The 19507-nt window shown below is 41.2% G+C and overlaps 1 protein-coding gene across 1 annotated transcript; it reads left to right on the top strand.

Annotated features, from left to right (window-relative positions):
- The first annotated feature begins 1847 nt into the window (after window positions 1-1847).
- LOC104932082 (transforming protein RhoA) lies at window positions 1848-18671 on the top strand. The gene is made up of 5 exons (XM_010747234.3): window positions 1848-2002; window positions 13545-13700; window positions 15159-15279; window positions 17156-17286; window positions 17434-18671. Exons 2-5 carry the CDS (start codon window positions 13545-13547, stop codon window positions 17602-17604), a joined length of 579 nt encoding a protein of 192 aa, XP_010745536.1. The 5' UTR covers window positions 1848-2002; the 3' UTR covers window positions 17605-18671.
- Window positions 18672-19507: the final 836 nt, after the last annotated feature.

Here is a 19507-nt window from a genome sequence, read left to right as displayed (position 1 = left end):
CAGCAGCTCCCCCCTCCCAGACAGCTTACAGAAATAGCATCAGTAATCTATGGGACTGGGAGGTGCCACTGTGCACCGTTTTATCTGAAACTACAGTATGTGGGTATTACCATGGAAACTGCAGAGAACTGTCCAAATTACTGTCAAAGAGCCAGGATATAGAAGTACGATACATCCACAGTGTTTGTTGTAGAAGCTTGTGGTTCAAGACTCTCAACAACTCTTTGTTTTGACAGTTTTTCCTCCATGAGAAGCAAAACTAATGCGCCACAGTTTTGCTGTTGTGTTTTTCTTTGACTTTACAATAAAAGTCCCTGTTTTTTTAACAAAGAACTGTCTGATAAGAGCTACTGTGGTTTAATGATATGCCTACTGTAGGTCATGAAATGTTCTTCTTACCCTGGAGCTGCTGTGTTTTACAGTGTACTAAACTCTAGGGTGAATGCACTTACGACCTCACTGAGAAAATGGGAACTTAAAAAGCTCAAATCCCTGTCGTGTGATTTCCTGTTGTGTGCTGTCTGAGAAAAGGACTTTGGGTCAAAGTCCATTTCCTTACATAAGAAGGACTAATAATTATTGTTGTTGTTTTCATTATAATAAGAAGATCTATTCATCTCAGATTTATAAAACACTGAATGACATTGGAGCATAAGATAATAATAAAACTCAATTTAAATGACAGGCAACCTCTTAAAAATGATGTCATTATTCTCTAACCGTAAAGGGGCGGGCACCTTGTAACGGTTAAATCCTCTCAGCCAATGGCGTGCAGGCGCTGGAATCTGAAACACTGTGCTGCATTCAGGTGCAGCCGGAAATTTTCAAATCTCACATTTTAAGCCTTGAAATGAAGTGTAGCACGCATCTGGGCCTCTGTGACAGATGCACACAACAGGTTAGGCAAGTGTTAGGGAGAAATATTTCACCAGTAATACAAGTGCTGTATTATATCAGAAAACAATGAGTGTTGTTATATTACTTAATGATGCACATACTCACATAATAATTGTTGACACATTAAGCGCGTGGTTGGTTACACATAGGCTGTTGTTCTTCAAGATCTGCACACCCAGGGTGTAATATAATAGCATGCTCTTAATGTGAAAGGAAGATAACAGTCAGGAGAGGAAGTGTACGGCTCTTCCTCCCCAGGTTGCTGACCCCTTCCAATTGGAGACCGGAGCAGAGGACGGACATCGAGATGGACCAATCAAGGGGAAGCTAAGTTTAAACCATGGCTCCTCCCCTTTGACCTCTAGACCAATTAGATAGTAGCACATTCTCATACCTAACTAAGTTTACCTGTAAGTTAGGCACTTCTTTTGGGGACGTTGGCAGCAGCAACTCGCTGACTCTTAGAGTCGGTGAACTGTGGTTTCCAGAACAAAGAGAGTCCATGTACATGTGCTTTTAATTCTTCAATGCTCAAATACATTTTTAAAAACAGACTTCAAACTGAGTTCTCCTTCTCATGACCAATTCTGTAATATGTGTAACAAATAGAAAGACTTTTGTTCAGCCTCACACAGCTAATAATACCACAAAAATAAGTAAGTAAACGGTGGTATGATCTGGAAACAAACACATTATTAGACAGATAAATATACCCTCACTGTGCAAATCACACACTATCTATCTTGTATTGTAAAGACTGTTGCACCGCAAAGACCTTTTCACTGTTTCACAAATAACATTTGACTTTAAACTTATTCATGGTTGTTAGAGGACGAAGGTAAGGAAAAAAGCCTGGCACACCTCAACGCAAACCTCCTGGTGTGTGCTCATATAACAACAGCCATCCGACCGAGGGAATGGGAAATAAAGTAAAGTTGAAATTTCCGTGAGCACAGTGAACGCAGCACTCTGGGAGGGTCTCTGTGAGTATGAGCCTGGCCGCTCGCTCGCCCCCTTCAGTCTGATTACAGCTGCTTCAAGGGAAGGGCCACAGCGGGAGGGAAACACGGAGGACTTTGGCATTTGAGAGTACACCGTAGGCAAGGTAAGAGAACAAATTGTCCTTTTGGGTGACTAACATTTGATTTCGCAGCAGCTTGAGTTATTAAATGTGGGCAAGTTTGAAGGAAAAAGTAGTTAAAACGACCACCTCTCTCTCTCTCTCTGTGAAGACACGTTAATGAGCAGCTCCTGCTCGGCGAGTTGAAACCTGTTACTTGTTTAGAAGTTTTCCAGCTCGATGGATGAAGTGTTTCGACGTTTGTTTGATAGAAACGCTAAAGAAAAGTGTCATAAACTGAAGACCCTCCTAGCCCATTGCCCTGTCGGTGACATGGATCCTATCAGCATTCCTAACCCAGCCCTGTCCATACTCATAATATACTTCATTACGTAATTTAATTATATAGACTTCAGCTGTGGAGGCAGGCACGGCCCAGATTTACTCACTGTAAAAACTTTATCGCCTCTTGTCTCTGTGGAAACCTGTTTGACCAGTATGATGGTGGTATCAGATGTTTGTTTTTTCTCTCTCCCTGGAGTTCTTGGAAAGCATTAAAAGCCTTTTCATGTGGTCAAAAGTGTGTTGTCTGTCCTGAAACACTGTTAAAACATTAGTCTGTCCCGAGGAAATTCCTCTCTCCGAGTCACCACACCCTTGTTGTGCTGCTCAGCTACTGTAGCGCAGACCCTCATATCTCACACAGGCTTGTTCCACTTGTCTTGGCTTGTTCCCCACACACACAAAACTACTGTGTGTCTGTCTGGCTTGAGTCAAAGCAAAAACCTGCAAAAACTCACGCCACGCATCAACCGGACTACTCCCATTTGTGTTTCTACAGTGTCATACAAACACAGGATGTTAAAGGGCACACACACACAGAGGAGAGGAGTGATTTAAATATCTATATCCAATCCATATCTTATATTTGTGCGTGTAAAATGTTTGTTTGTGAGACTGCCATAGAAGAAAGTATGATGTCATTGTAGCCGAACAGCTGATTGCTGAAAAAGCTGCGTGCAGGTAGTGGTCAGGAGTGGAAGTGGTACACAGACGCACAAATCAGTGTCAATGCAGTGGAAGGAAGTGTTGTGGAAATCCCCAATCCAGGCTACGTTGACGTAAAAGCAGAAGTCATGATGTCTGTTGACGTCGTCGGTGTGTTTTCGACTGTCACTTTCGAGGTGATGTAATCCAGAGCTGCCCCAGGTGAAGTGGACTTTTTATTAGGGCTGTAAAAGTAGCGGCAGTAGTAGTGGTGGTATTGTTTATAGATACAAATACTATGAGGGTCCGTTAAATATATTGGAATGCAGAAAATGCAAAGACATCCCTCCCCTCATGCACACAGAGGATTTTCTTTTCACAAAATTTAATTAGAGAACTGACGAAGTTTAATTTCTCCCATCATAGCATTGACTAATTAAATTTGTTGAGAAAGGTTTTCCCAGCTTGTAGCGTGTAAATAAGAAATCCCAAATTAAATATATATCTTACCAAAATACAATCTGTCAATAACAGAACAACATTGCAGTTTAAACACAACATATGCAGAAAATAAATGTAGTAGTGTAAATATGATTAGCAGCTCGGTTAAAGCAACCATAGAGCTGATGATAAATGGGGATTTTCTTGGCTGATCTGAGGAGTATCTTCTTCAAACGACGCCTTGTTTTGTCCGTCCAACAGCTTTCCCACCGCAGACGTTGGAACCAGAGTGATTATTTAAAAATTACTTAACTTCAATTGATTGATTCATCAATTATTGACTAATGGTTTCAGCCCTAAACCACAGGTCATTCCACTCAACTGATTAATATAACGGCATTGCACCGTCATGGTTTCCTGCAGTGTTTTATAGAGGAACTGGGCCACCAAATGAGTCCCTATCATATCGATAATTTAAACTTATCAGCTTTATAGTTTTGAATCAGGACTTTAGGTCAAGGAAAATAAGGTGGAACCAGCTTTAGCTATATGATCAACATTTAGGAAATGTAAGCATTGGTATCTGATTTAAAAGGGTCAATAAACCTGATCAGGGCATCCCTACATATAAATGTCAAATTAGTATAACAAGACACGGTGTCTCTTATTGACAGAACTGACATCATGATAGTGAAACATCCATCTCTTGCATGTCTGCTCTTGTTCTTTTCTTCTTGCTGCATTGAGGTCATCTCAGAAGACAGCTGAATAGCTCAGTAGGTCAGTATGAAAGCCATTATGGAAAACTATTATGGATCAAAAGCTCCATATGATGTGAGCCAGAATCGCCAGAGGCCATTTCACCCCGATGCTGCACCTCATTTTGTTCCCCTCTGCATGCTCTTACCGCTGACCTACAATGAGTGTCTTACTTTTCGCCTATTGTACATGTCTGCTCGAGATTCAGGGATGGCGAAGTATGCTTGTAGTACCTCTCCCAGGCGAGGACTTGGGAAGTAGTGCAAGGACATAAGGGGATTGCTCAGATGGCAGGTTTTCCATCTTTCTAGCTCACACTCACTCGATTGTTTAAACTGTAGGTGCTTATCAGCCGAGGTGTTCAGACACAATGCTGCACTGTATCCTGTCTTAGATTAGTCTGGACAACTTTACATGAACTGTGTTTTCCAAGGAGGCCGGTGCCCTTCATACTTCACACAGAGACCACAGGAAAATGCTGAGTTTAGACGGTTTCTGTTTCCCAGTAATCAGACGATGACCGACAAACATGGAAAACTGAGTCTGTGGGCTGTGGGGGTGTATCACGCACAGACAGCAAGCAGAGAAGCATCCTCCGGGGAAAACAAATCCTCTCTGGGAGAGTTTCCTGTTTGGATCTTGATGCTTGCAGTTTCAGGAAGTCCCTATAAGGACAATTTAGGAAGCCAAACATTTTCCTCTGAGTTACATTAGCAGCAGAGCCCTGAGGGATGAGTCCTGATAGCTGGTTTCTATTTCGGGTCCAGATCCCGGTTGGCAAAACACACGGATTCGTTAAGCTCCGACGCTAATGAAGCTTTTATGAAACCTTTTTATCTCCCCCTCTTCAGTTAAACTTGTATTCATATCATATCAATATTTAAATCCACTTCACAGCTCTGAATCAGGACTTTAGGCATTTGGTGGGCTACAGCTGTTGAATTGAATGTGTCATTTCATATTTTATTCCGCTCATCTCATTTCCTGGTTGTCGGTACAGGTTATGAATATTAATCTGTTTGCTTGTGTTGCTGTTATTTTAGCCTTTAGTTATCTGCAAATCCTGGAATGTAAACAAAGATTTGATTAGGGGTTTGAAAAGATTTGATAAAATTCCATTGAACCCCATCTCTATACGCCCAAACGCTCCACATAGCTGTAAGGCGCAGATGGACTGGATGGATGAGAGAAGCCGCCGAGGTGTTGGGAGGTGGCGACTCTATCCAGGCTGCGTGTATGTGTGTCAGCTTTCATTTGTGCTGTGTGAGTCGGAAAGCAGGAATGCAGCACCCTAAGGATACGGCACATTAGTTCCCTGATGGTGACATCACACTGCAACACAGGAAGAGAGAGAGCAAAAGAGAGAAAGTGAGGGGATGAGGACAGAGTGAGAACAAGAGCCTGGAGGAGGATGGATAGAAGAGAGGGAGCTAAAGGAACAAGTAATGAGTGAGTAACACACAGGCTTCCGCTATCACACTGTGTGTGTGTGTCTCTAGCAGCAGGTTTGGAAAACAGACTATGTGATTGCAAACCAAATCCTGATCAGCTCCATTCCCAATCCACTCCATGACTAATTCATCATTCTTTAAAATTTCACACTCACGGAATATTTATCAAAGACTGACTTTGGTATGTTTTCAAGTTTTCTCTACATGTGTTGCTAATGCTCCAACAGGCTCATGTTCTAGTTTTGACCCCCCCCGCCTCTCCTTCCTCCCTTCCCTTCATCCGCCCCGACTCTTCAGTCTGTTTGTACCGCAGGCAGAGGCTCGGGGGCGGATGAAAGGATAATTCTGTGTGATATTTCTTTCTTTCGTCCTCTGCTCTGAGCCGAGCCGTGTGCACTGTGATAAATTGGGCTGGGGGAGTCTCAATGGCTCTGTCCTATTTTGGGCTCAAGCTAGGTTCTCTGACTTTAGCCGCTTGCCTGGCCTGGATCCTGAGCAGCCACTTCTGGTCTCAAGCGTGATTCAACCTTGAAAATTTGGCTTCATCTTCCTAACAAAGATTTCTCCAATCCAACCCGAGGCCAAGTGTCATGTTTTGTAAGGAGATAATAGGTATATCCTCATCAAGTTTTCAAGAGTTTGATCCAGTATGTGAATGTATATTTAATTAGTTTTTCTCTACACTACACAGCTCCACACTTAAGTAGGTCAACATTAAAATAAATAAAGCCATCCGAGTACGTTTGTCAGCTAAAGAGCTTTGTGTTGAGCCTACATCTCCCTACATGGTCTCCTTTTTAAAGGAGAAGTCCACCAACTTTATACATTAAAGTCTGTCTACAGGTCTTGAGGAGTATTACTGCATCTACTGCGTATGTGAAAAAAAGCTTTCATAAAACCTTTTGTGGCTCCAACGGGAGCTGTGCAAAATCTGATGAATTGATTCAAGTGATGTCAGATTTGAGGCAGCGTTGATTGACGCTGGAGACTACAGGTCTGAAACTATAAGTCAGACTACTTTAACTACTGAACATGACAGTGTTAGGCCAGATCATTGTTTTCCAGGTACACGTGAGTGAATTAATGTAATCATCTGTACTGTATTCTTAAATCTCCTTTGTCCTGTTCTCGTTGGGTAGCAAAATACAAAAGAACAAAGGAGCTCCTTTTCATCAGAAAGTCACCATGATGTTTGTGTTTGTGTGTGTGTGTGCAGACCCCTGACCCTTATGGATATACAAGTGTGTACTTTGACCTTTAATTCTCAGCGCTGTTCCAATCCATTCTAAAGGCTTTATAGGAGCACAGAGATAAATCGATGGAGCGCTCTTGTGATGTTTTGTTTGGCTGCAACTAACGATTGTTTTCATTATTCATTATTCTGTTGGTTCTTAACTTGATTAATCAATTAATCGTTTGGTCTATTAAATGCCAGACACGAGTAACAAAATAAAATGCCCATGTCCATGTTGGCATATTCAAATTGCAGCATTTCCCAAGGCCAAAATATTCAGTTTAATATCAGAAGACATGGAAAACCAGCAAATATTCACATTTCAGACTCTCCTCTCCACAACATATGTTAACCTACTATCTTTCGAACTGGAGGTGTGCGAACAAGAGCAACAATTATGTTTGTTTTTTTTGTACCATATTAACAGAGCAGCACCAACGTTTGGGAATTTGGGAGCAGTACGCTAAATGTACGTGAGCTTAAACAAATACTTTCAAACACACATCATGCACTGTATCTTTATGGTCGACTGAGCTTCATGTATAATCCCATCAACATTTCAACCAGGAGAGAGGGAAAGACACTGATGGGGGAGAGATGTTGTGTGTTTAGAAGAAAAGGGTGAGGGGTTTTGAAAGTGGGTGAGACATTCCTCATAGCTTACGTCCTCCCACATTTGTACACAGTCAGTTGTGTGTGTGTGTGTGTGTGTGTGTGTGTGTGTGTGAGCATTCAGTGACCTGTTATTAATCATCACGAGGAATGCATTTTCAGTGTGCCAATCAGTACGTCAACAACTGCCAATCAGTTAATATTTGTGACAATCCACACATTTTGTCCAGACATCACCTGCAAGTTAGTTTGATTTACTTTTATTATTCCCAACAGAGCTGCTCGTGTCACTTTCCAAGGAAAAGGAAAGCAGGGAGGACATATTTATTCATCTGTGGTGAGATGCCGCTCTGATGAGCTGCTGAAATCCTGTTAGTTTATCAGACTTTCAGTCTCTCTGTCCTTATTGAGTAACTTCTGGAAACGTCTTTATTCAAGGGCAGAGATGTTCTTCCCTTTGGACAAACATAAAAAAAAGGGTTGTTGGTGAATTGGAGGTAACGAAAAACCTCTTTTATCCACGTATGTGTCCTAACGATTTATTCAGTACAGTATAAGAGCACTGCATGATTGCAGTTCAGACTCTTCAGCCAGTTTCTCTGTTTTTTTTCCTTGCTGGATGGGAAGGTAAAGTTTATACTTTATGTAGATCATTATCACAGCTCAAATGACTACTTGAAATTTTACAACTTTCAAATCAAAAGCAGCTCTCTTTTTTAGGTTCCAGTGACACAAAGTCCAGGTAACAGGTCTCAAAGTTCAAAGCCTTCTCACACACCAAAACACTGCACAGCAGTTTATAATACTCTGAGACAAGGACTTTAAAACTCTGGAAAGTTATTTTCTTTTTGTCGCAATAATCACGAGGTAAACAGTAGAAATATGCTGTTCATGTTACAGAGTAATCCTGTAGGAATGTGTGCTTGTACATTGTATTTAATTGGACACACAGCAGTGCCTTGCTGGGTGACGTCACGTTGAGTTGCAGCAAAAGTTGAGCCAGGTTAAACACCCTGCATCTTTGCCAGACTGTCTTAATTCAACTGAACGAGGGACTGTTTTTTCCGTGCAGGCCTAAGATGATGAGGTATGTGGGTGTGACCAAATGTAATACTTAGTTCATGTTACCTTTAGTTCATGTTTTGTAAAGTAGAGCTGCCTATGAAGAGAGAAGTGGTATTTGTGGCATGAAGGTTGGACAGCTTCCCACGCATACACAAAATATTGAAATGTAGGTGTCAACAGTCAGCAGCAGTTTAAAGGTGTGGTTCACCTGCAAAATTCTGCTGAAACTGATTCGTCCAAAGCAGCTCTTACCACATTGCTTGCTGCTGCACATATCATTAATTGAAGCAGCTCTTCTCCACTCATAGTTTAGTTTAACCGAGCACAGCGGGGCATTTCTCAACAGCTGGCACGTCCCAGAACAAACCAAGACAAAAATTGGAAATGCATTGAGCCTTTAAAAAGTCAGCATGCTTAATGTCTTCATAATGTAATGAGTAAAACACATTGAGTAACTGTGTGGACGCTTGTTCTTTTAAGGCCCTTCAACATTTAGATAAATCTAATATCTAATCTGGTTTACGTCAGACCTAAACTTCTCACCGTCAGCTCTGTTTGTCGAAGTTGGTTTGTTACTGAGTTGCACAAATATGGAGCAGTTTCCTTTTGATGATTCAGCCTTAGTTAGACTGGTACGTGACAGTCTGGCTTGTGATTGGAATCTGGTTGATACTTTCTATCTCACTGCCTCCTCCTTTTTTCAACGACTTCTGATGAGCAAGCCTGGCTAATGTGTTACTACTGCAGGGGTGAGTCAAAACCTGCCAGGGAGAAATGGGTGTCTGTGCTGCGTGTGCTAGGAATGAGAACTTTGTCCTTTGCTACCTCACACAGGGACGAACATTATGCAAGACAGGATCATTCATCCCAAGACACACGTGAGCATGCGGTATCCCGCGCAGATAAACGACCTGTCTCGTCGAGGCTCGTGTGTATGTTTCTGCATGTATACTACGGTTCACCACTCTGGCTCGAATGCATTTTTGGGTTCCCATTGTTCTTTCAGAGTTTTATGCAGCTGTAATTGTCATGTGACTGTCTGGGACTACAAGTCCACTTCATTGCTGCTTGTAGGAGCAATTTCTATACCACACCAATAACTATCATTTTTTTAAATTATTCATTATCCACGAGTCATTTGGACTTTTTTCCTCTCCTTATTATTTTTCCCCTGACAATAACAGTCGTACTTACCACAACATAAAACTCAGGGCACACTTAATTATTGATTGTTTTAATATAACACAAAGAAACGTGTCATAATATAAAAGCAAATGGCACAACAATGTTATTCTGGGTGCATTTATTTGCTTTCAATGGGTCTGGTAAGCGTTTTGAGCTACAGTTATATTCACTCGAAGGCCGAGGAGGAAAAGTGTCTTATATTGTTCTGATAGCCATAATATTCACATAAAATCGTACAACCTCTGCTCTGTGGGTTTCTTCAAACACACTGTAACTCCTTTAGCAGACGCTTGTTAAAGTGAACATGAAAATTCTACACTAAGTTCAGAGCTGCGTGACTTGAGGAAAAAGGAAAGGAGGGACTGGTTGTGTTGGACTCCTCCTTGTGCTAATAAAGCTTAGTCGAAGTGACCTGAGGGGGAAAACCTCCATTAGGGGGAACGAGAGAAAATGACAAAATGGGTGAATTCCAGTCGTCTTTCCTGTTGCTCATTTTCTCTCCTCCCCCACTGCTGTGTATATCTTACCATGAAGTGACTGAGAGGAAGAAGGGCTGCATGGTTAATTGAAATATTAGAAAAATCACAACATGGCAAAGTGAAGCAAAAAAAGCAGGGTTTTTATAAAGGCAAAAAAGCATTATTATAAAGTCCTGTAGTAGTGCTGCAGAGATGCCCTTTCCTACAAATATATTTATTTATTAGACTCCAACAAATGTCACATCAGCATGATTTTAATAGTTTTTTTCTGTGGAAATGGGGAAATATATATCGCAAACTAATCACCAAGAATATATATATATATTATAAGATATATATATATATATATATATATATATATATATATATATATATATATATATATATAGAATACTCTTTTCTTGTGAGGAAGTCAAATGAGAACAGTATGGAAATGCATAAAAGCACAATGCACCTGCACATATTCACACATTTCCACAAATCCTCTATTGTTAGGTGAACCTGAGGTGAACTGAGGACTTCCTGCAGATTTGTATAAGAAGTCTTGCTCTGTTCTCTTCACTGAAAAGCCTTTACTGCGAGCCACCTGCAGGAAGTGTCGCTGAGAGTTAGTTCACAAGTTAATAAATGCACTGAATATACTTTCTGCTGTCTGGAACATGTTCTCTTGCACTTATATGTCACATGAGTGGGAGTCAAAAGCTATTGATTAACTTGTGTAATGAACAGATTGTTAGCCTGCTCAATTACATGCATATTGTGAAACTTTTACACCAACTACTTTAAGAATCGACCCTGTTTTGGGGTAGAACTATTCTTCCGTTCAGGCTTGAATCTTGAATTCAGCACTAAAAGTGTTCAGTAGTGTGTTTCTTTCCTAATCTTATGTTTAAGGTTTAAATAGTTTTTAACAAAACATACCTCCATTTCTTCCTTGCCTGTCTTCTTTTTATTTATAAATTGTCAGCCAACAGTGAAAGATTCTGATCACAGCGTCATACACTAACCTCTTGTTTGTGTAACGGGTCTGTTTTTCTTACTACTTTAAACATGTCTTAGCTGGCTGCTTATCTCAACTGTCTGACTTCTCAAAGATTTGAGGAACACTGATGGACAAGATGTAAACAAAGAATGCTCACTATAATAGTTAGTATATATAATAATAGTTGCTTATTTATATATATATATTACATAATAATTTCGCTGGAATAGGCTGAAGAATTTCAAATCATATTAATGTTAAAGTGAATTATTTCATTTCCATCTTATAATCAGCTTTTAGTTAAAGTGAATTATTTCATTTCCATCTTATAATCAGCTTTTATTTGGGGAAGGAGTCCTTGGAGTCCCCGCTCTGGTGTGCCCACATTAATGAAAACGGAAGTGGCCATTATCCCCACTAAGCACCATGTGCTGCCACTGTCACAGTGGGCAGCATGCTGTGAGAGCTATCGTCGTCAATAAGCTGCATCATTTCGTCACAGCACAGGATTTGCAGGTCCAGACCCACTTTCTGAAGCTTTCTGGGGCTGTGTGTGTGGTGTGTGTGTGTGTGGTGTTGTGTGTGTGTGTGTGTGTGGTGTGTGTGTGTGTGTGTGGGTGTGTGTGTGTGTGTGTTGTTTTGCATCGTCCTCTGGCAGTGACAGTATGATGTATGGAGCAGCAGCAGCCTGCTATCACGGAGAACAGGTGGCTCTCTCCAGAGACAAACTGACAACACACTGGCCTGATTTAATGCGTGGGAGAGGAAAGCAAACTGAACAATTCTTTTTATTCTTGTGGTGAAAATATTAGCTGCTGTTATCGTTTGTGAAGGTGAAAATGACTGAGGGAATTCAAAGGACGGGTGTGGAGATTTCATTCTTGAACACGCACACGGACACCTGGGTCTTCTTGGTTATTTTTATAGCTCATTGTCTGAAGACAACATAATGTATCCTGCAGGTTTTTTCCTAAATGACAGAATAAATAGTTTTGGTCATTTTGCATAGAGGAGCCTCCATGCTGCCTGTAAGAAGTTAATTGGCTTTAGTTTCTATGAATATTTTGTATCAACAGCCCACACACAGACCAGTTCAGAGGAACCAACAGTTTATACACACGTGCAGCTCTGTTTACCGCCCCACAGCACAGCGTCTAAATACATAGTCTAAAAGGGTTTTTTTTTACAAGTTTTTTTTTTTTTTCACAATAAAAGTTTTTTTACTTAAAGGCTCATTAAACCTGCAATAACAAGCTGTAAACACTCACAGTATATCACCGTTTAAGATTATGTGGCAGACTTGATGGAAAGCAAATGCTTATTTATACACCCAATAGATAAGGAACAAATTATCACTCATTTGTGAACATGCAGAGTCCAGTCCAATGTTCTGTCTTTTAGCTCATTTTTTGGTTTCTACCAACGTCTGAAGGAAACTCTCTTTAGCTCTGACACTCTGAGAGCATTGACAATGAATCAAAACTGCAATATTGTGGGTCGTGAAACCAAAACACTGAGCTGAAAATGGCATTTATCACTACTTTCACATAAAAGTAATCATATATAACCCATTGTTTATGTTAAACTATGGATATGGATGGATGGAGAGTTGATGAATGGAGAGTCCACCATTCATCAGCCGTGATTTGGACCCTGTCTTTGTGATGGCGGAGGTGTAGGTCTTTGTTTTGGTCCAGGTAGTCTTTGATCGGAAAAAGCTGATGCTGCTGGCAGGCCGCCAGTACGTTGTCTCATCACCTACTGCCTTCTCTCCATTATTGTCAGCTTGTGGTAGACGGCTATTGATCCGTAAGAGTGTGTGTCTGTGCGTGTGGCCATACTATTCACTCACATATACACACCTTTCAGAGGATACAAGCAAAGAGACTGGGAGAGGATTTGTGTGCAATACAGAAGGTGTCATCAGAACCCAGTACAAGCTGTAGATCACGTGACCACGTGAATGAACAAGTGACATATTAAGGATCGTTTTTAATGTGATTGCGTCAAGAGGCCATGCATGTGCAGCAGTGTGTAAAGTACCAAGGCTGCAGTATTCCCAGCACTGTGGCTGTCCTCCTGTTCGCTTCCCTCCCATTGCTTTTCCAGACCAGTGTTGAACCCTCAGCCTAACGTTGTTTTCCACCTCACACACAGGATGCAGCCCAGGAAAGGGAAAAGGGTGCGGCTCTAAAACAGACTCCCGTCATCTTTTTTTTTCTTTTCTTTTTTTTCCCCACTCGTTCTCATTCTTACTATTTCTGGTTTCATTGTTTCACCTCCCTCCTCTGTTTGCAGAGACTTGTTTTTCACCACTGTACTGGTTGTTTGGTCACTCTTGTGTATCCCAATCCTTAATATATAGACTAACCACCGTGTATTCTGTTTGCAGATGGCAGCCATCAGGAAGAAATTGGTGATAGTTGGAGATGGTGCGTGTGGGAAAACCTGTCTGCTCATCGTCTTCAGTAAGGACCAGTTCCCAGAGGTCTATGTCCCCACTGTGTTTGAGAACTACATCGCTGACATTGAAGTGGATGGCAGACAGGTACGATTTTATATTAAACTTTTAATTTGCTTTGATTAGATCAGTGGTTCTCAAATAGGGACAGTATCTCCAGGTACTCGTACTTCCGCCCACAAGACATGCAGTTAATAGGATAATTGGTGACTCTAAATTACCCACTGGTTGTGTGTCTCTGTGTAAACTCTGTCGCAAACTGGTGACTCTGCTGGGATTGGCTCCAGCCAATAATGATGAGGAACTTCTCACGTGAGGAACTTGCAACAATAGTTTGAGCGTAATAGAGTACTTTGTTGTGATCAGGCAGGTTGTCTTATGTGACACACTGAAAACTGCTGCTGTAGTGTTTAAAAATGTGTGGCCCTGTTGGCCTTGGTGGCGAAACAACGTGCCATCAAGAGCGATGGAGATACGTGCTTATTGTAAGCAAATCCTTGGGTCTTTTCATTGTTATAAAGCAGCAGACCTCCAGCCAACAACAGGAAATGGATCAGTGCCACTTTCCTGCTCAGTGTTGGAACCCCCCCATCCCTCATACATCATGACTAGTGTCCCATTTCCTGTTCCTGTTTCCTGTGCTGTATAATACAAAGCACCGATCCTCTCAACAGTGGTCTATAGACATAAAAAAAAACAAAAAAAAACTAGTGAAATACTACTTAACAAGTCAGTGTTGAACTTGTAGGTGGCACCTTCATATCATTTATTACATGCAGTAAGAAAAGAAGTCTGTAAAGTGCAGCATGGTGGTGAACTAAACTCCTGAGAGACACCTAGTGGTAAAACAATTCAAAGGCAGCAATAATGGACATAGGTCCGTCATGGAGTGGTGTTGTTGACTCTCCCAGACAGAATATGTGGTGGTCTCAGCTCTCGCACATAAAAAAAAAGAGACTATAACTCTCAAGGTAGTGTGGCTACCCAGTCGTTCCAAAGTAAGCAGTTTGTCAGCCAACATGCAAGACTTGGCAAGACAGAAAGAGTTGTAGGGAGACTTGAGAAAAGTCTAGATGAACTGCTAACATACCGTGGAATTAAATCAACAGCTACAGGTAGAGGACACAAAAGCTGCATCATGCATGCACGTAATGACACTTCTCAGCTACAGTGAATAAGACATTCCAGTGCGGTGCTTTGGCATTGCATTGCAGTATGTGCTACAGCTCGAGCAGATGATTATTTGCTGGGCCTTTTTTGTTTTTTATCTAGATCAGGTCAGGCACTGTGGGCTTGCCAACAGCACAAGTAAAGCATGCAGGAGCCATCTCCACCTCTGGAGAGTTGCTTTTTAGACCTGATAGCAGAGGAATGATTTTAAGTCCTCTTCTTCCTTCTTTTTTCTAGTCATTCTGCCTTTGTTCTTGATATTCATATTTGTCTCTATTCACTCCCCCCTTCTGCATCCTGCCGTCAGTGAAGTGGAAATATCCTGCCTTATTTTAATAACATGTCACATGTTGTGTTCTTTCTCGTCTGTCTCAGGTGGAGTTGGCGTTGTGGGATACAGCAGGTCAGGAGGACTATGACAGACTGAGGCCTCTGTCGTACCCCGACACAGATGTTATCCTCATGTGCTTTTCCATAGACAGCCCCGACAGTTTAGGTAAGGCCGGATACAAATGACCTACTTAGCAAAGCTGTAAATAACATTTTATTTTTCTGGAATTAAAAGTCTGACTCCACAGTTAGTGACCCCGAGCTCACGAGAGTTGACACACAACGAACCTGATTCATATATATATTCACAAAAAATCTGTAAGTTTGATGTCCTTTTGTAGTTAAGTTCTATATAATGAATGCCAATAATTTGTGGTAGGGCATGTTGAGATCTATTTGGATTGAAAAAGATTGAATCAGTTATCTTTTGCACAGATGAAGAGCAGCATGAGGGCTCACCTGTCACTGCAGTAAAATCAGTACTGATACTCTTTATAGGTTTTTCCCTTCTGGTAATTTATGTACTCTACATTACAATTTCCCGTTTGCTGTTTGTGTGCAGACTTCATGCACTTAATGATCCACTTTATAAAAAACGTAATGCTTATTTAGATGGTGTTTCTTCATGAGTGTAATTAAATTATTACGCTTCTGTTCTGTTCTGGTTTAGCAATGCAAGTCAGTAAATTAGGTAATTCCACACATGACTGTTTCTCAGCTACAGCCATTTTAATAAATCATTGGTAAGGTAAAACTTTAATTACACAGAAATGTGCATTTTTAAATTAATTCAAAGTTGATTAAACAACTTAAAGTCAGCAGAGACTGTCAGTACTGACATAGTGATCAATGCATGGGTTTTAATTAGTTGTATTCAGACTATATATCACATGTCAAACCAGACGCTGTGTAAATTCTAAATAAAAAGGGAATGCAATGATTGGGAAATCCTTATAGACTTGTATTCAATTTAATACAGTAAAAAGACAACATATTTAATGTTCAAATGATTTTATTGTTTTTTTGTGAATACACACTTATTCTGAATTTGATGCCTGCAACATGTTTCAAAAAGTTGGTATAGGGCCATGTTTACTGCTGTGTTACATCACCTGTTTACACTCAGTAAGTGTTTGAGAAACTTGTTTGGGTCTCTGTTGTAATTTTAACACTCAATGCATCGCACATTTTCAATGGACGACGTGTTCTGAATGTGGTTTGGTACCGTCTTGCTGAAATAAGCAGGACGTGGCAGCATATGTTGCTCCAAACCAAACCAATGTACCTATCAGAATTAATGGTGCCTTTACAAACGTTATCCATCATGCCGTGGTCACTAACTAACACCCCATGTACCATCACAGATGCCGGTGCTTTCCCTCTGTAGCCCGGAAGACACGGCCATGATTTCAAAAAAGTTTTGAAATGAGGACTTGTCAGACCAGAGCGCATTTTTCCACTACATGCGAGTCCATCTCAGATGAGCTCAGCCCAGAGAAGTCGACAGTTTCAGTTGGATTTTGTTGTTAAGTCTTAACTTGCATTATAGAAGCAGCGACAAACTGTGTTGTTTTCTGAAGTGTTCCAGAGTGCATGTAGTAATATCTGTTATGTAATCATGTTGGTTTAAATGCAGTCCATTCTGTTTCACACAGCGTCCCAATTTGTTTTCTGGAATCTGTGTTGTACTTCAGACTCGTATCTGAGTGTTCTTGGCCTTCAAAACAGATGAAGAAAATGTCTTGTTTAGTCAGACGTCAGCCCTGGGGCTTTCTCCCACAGTGTTTTGACATAGCCAGTGCCACAGATGGTGCGCCTACTCTTATCACAGCATGGCATCTCCTCTCCTTCTAGACGGCACAAATTTTGGCTACCACACTCGCCCATCTATCAGGGAGGGGTCAGTAATCTCTTGATGTTTATGTCTGTATAGTCACAAGGGAAACGACAAGGCCTCTCCCAAATGTCCTTGTAGGGAGAAACGCCTGGAATTTACTGTGCCATGACGTGAGCTGTTTTTCTTTTTTTTCCCATTCTTGTAGAGAACATTCCCGAGAAATGGACGCCTGAAGTGAAACACTTTTGTCCCAATGTCCCGATCATTCTCGTGGGTAACAAGAAAGACCTTAGGAATGATGAACACACACGCAGGGAGCTGGCCAAGATGAAACAGGTGTGTGTGTGTGTGTGTGTGTGTGTGTGTCTGTGTGTCTGTCTGTCTGTCTGTCTGTCTGTCTGTCTGTATCCATTTGTCTTACTGCAACAAATTATCCCTCCTTAAGCAACATTTTAACCCACTGTCTGTACATCAAACCTCCAGGAGCCAGTTAAGTCTGAGGAGGGCAGAGACATGGCCAACCGCATCAGCGCCTTTGGCTACCTGGAGTGCTCCGCCAAGACCAAGGACGGCGTGCGGGAGGTGTTTGAGATGGCCACCAGAGCAGCGCTGCAAGTTCGCAAGAAGAAGAAGGGAAAATGCCACATACTGTAAAGGGATGGAGTTTGTTGGCCAATCAGCACCTGAGGGAGGACTCCCGCCCCCCTTTACACATAGAGAAACCTTAAATCAATGGCTTCCGTGGACTATACTTACTTCACAGATGCAGATATGCCACAGAAGAATATGAAAGACTGACACACCTGTTTAAAAGCAAAACAAATCAGCCTTTTTTTTCTTCTTTTTTTTTACCTTCTGCTACTCACACTGTCAGTCTGTCTGTTTGTTTCTGTCTGTTCCTCCACCAGCCTGTTTGTGTGAAGGACCTGATCCCTTCCTCCTATATGAATGTATGTTTGTATTTATGTGCATATACTTTACAAATATATCATGCGTCTGTGTTATGGTTGTTTACAGAAAAGGGTCTTGTCGCTCACGTGCTCACTGACTGTCTCGCTCTCGCTGCGAGTTGCAGACAGTTTTAGTTTTGCTTCAATTAGTGTGAAACCCCTGCTCCTCTTAAACCTGCATGTAGCGCTCCGCCCCCTTCAAGATCCATCCATTTGTCATACCACTATTAATTTTACACGTAAATGTCCTATTTCACAAAGTGCTGAGCCGGCAGAGCTCTGTTTTCCCCCAGCTTTCTCTTCTGACATAAAGGACTAAATTTAGAGTGTGTTCACACTGCATTAATCCAGTGAAACCTACATAAACTGAAGCAGCAGTGACTATTTGTGCGGAGAGGTTTTGGACTGCACCTTGCTCTCCCTCTCTTCCATGGCGATAGCTTAAACTAGCACTGGAGACAGTGGTCTATTGTCACGGACACAATACGCTCAGTCACGCTCACACTGGCTCTGACAGACTTGCCTCTACAAAGACGTCACCAATGCCTTCCCCAAACAAGCCCCCTGTCTGAACTCTGTACTGCTGGTTCACATCCAGTACACAGTGATTTATGCATCACTGTGCACTGGATTTTCTGAGGATAGGTGCACACTGTAACCTCCAGGATGGATAATGTGTGCACACTGTATACAGCCATATTGATATTTGGACAGATTACAGGCCTATTCTGTGTATAAAAGTTTTAATAAAATTTCCAACTGACAAAATGACAGCTCAGACATTGTTATTACTAACGTGCCATCTCCTCAGTTTGGCTCATCAGATCAGTAACTCTATTGACTCTTTGAAATTAGGGCTTTGCTATTTGCCACAAACACATACCCATTCCTTGGTATTTGATTTAAAAAAAACATGGATATCAGTACAGTAGCCAGTGGCTGATCAAAGGTAGCCTTTAAAGATGATATAAAATGGGTCCAGCTGACAAACAGGGGGTGTATAATGTCTGGGAACAAAGGTGGTGTGTTTAGGCACAAAGCTGAAATAATAAAATGTAATTTAGTTTTGTTGACAGAATATTTGGTTAAGAAATTGCAACAGAATTGGGATAGAAAGCAAACTCTGTCAGTGGTTGCAACCTCAATTTATTTTCCTCCAGACATGTATTCTCATCACTGTGTGACTCATCAAACCACTTCATTGTCTTACAGGCATCCTCTGATGACCATTCTGAGTCATGGCTGTAGCAAAGAAATTTGTCTATATATTACATAACAGATCCTGTCATGAAAGAGCCCTGAGCACAATGTATGCAAGTGCATTTAATGATTACCACCATCATGAGGGCTAATTTCTGGACAGTGCCTCTATGTCTGTAATGTAAAACACCGTAGATCAAGAGAAAATGTTGATTGTGATGATGCTTTACAAACAGGAGTGGGATGTGTTTATTGTATGGGTGGGACAAACATGTTAATAAAGTATTTTTGAAATACTACATAATCTTAACAGAGTCATTTTTTTATACGAACTGACTGACTTCTTTGCAAAAGCTTAACAATGTAATTAATACTATTTCCAAAGATTTATATTTTCCCCAGTGTTT

Source organism: Larimichthys crocea, chromosome XV (genome assembly GCF_000972845.2).
Source record: "Larimichthys crocea isolate SSNF chromosome XV, L_crocea_2.0, whole genome shotgun sequence".
Lineage (NCBI taxonomy): Eukaryota > Metazoa > Chordata > Actinopteri > Sciaenidae > Larimichthys > Larimichthys crocea.
This window is presented reverse-complemented; position numbering and strand designations above follow the sequence as displayed.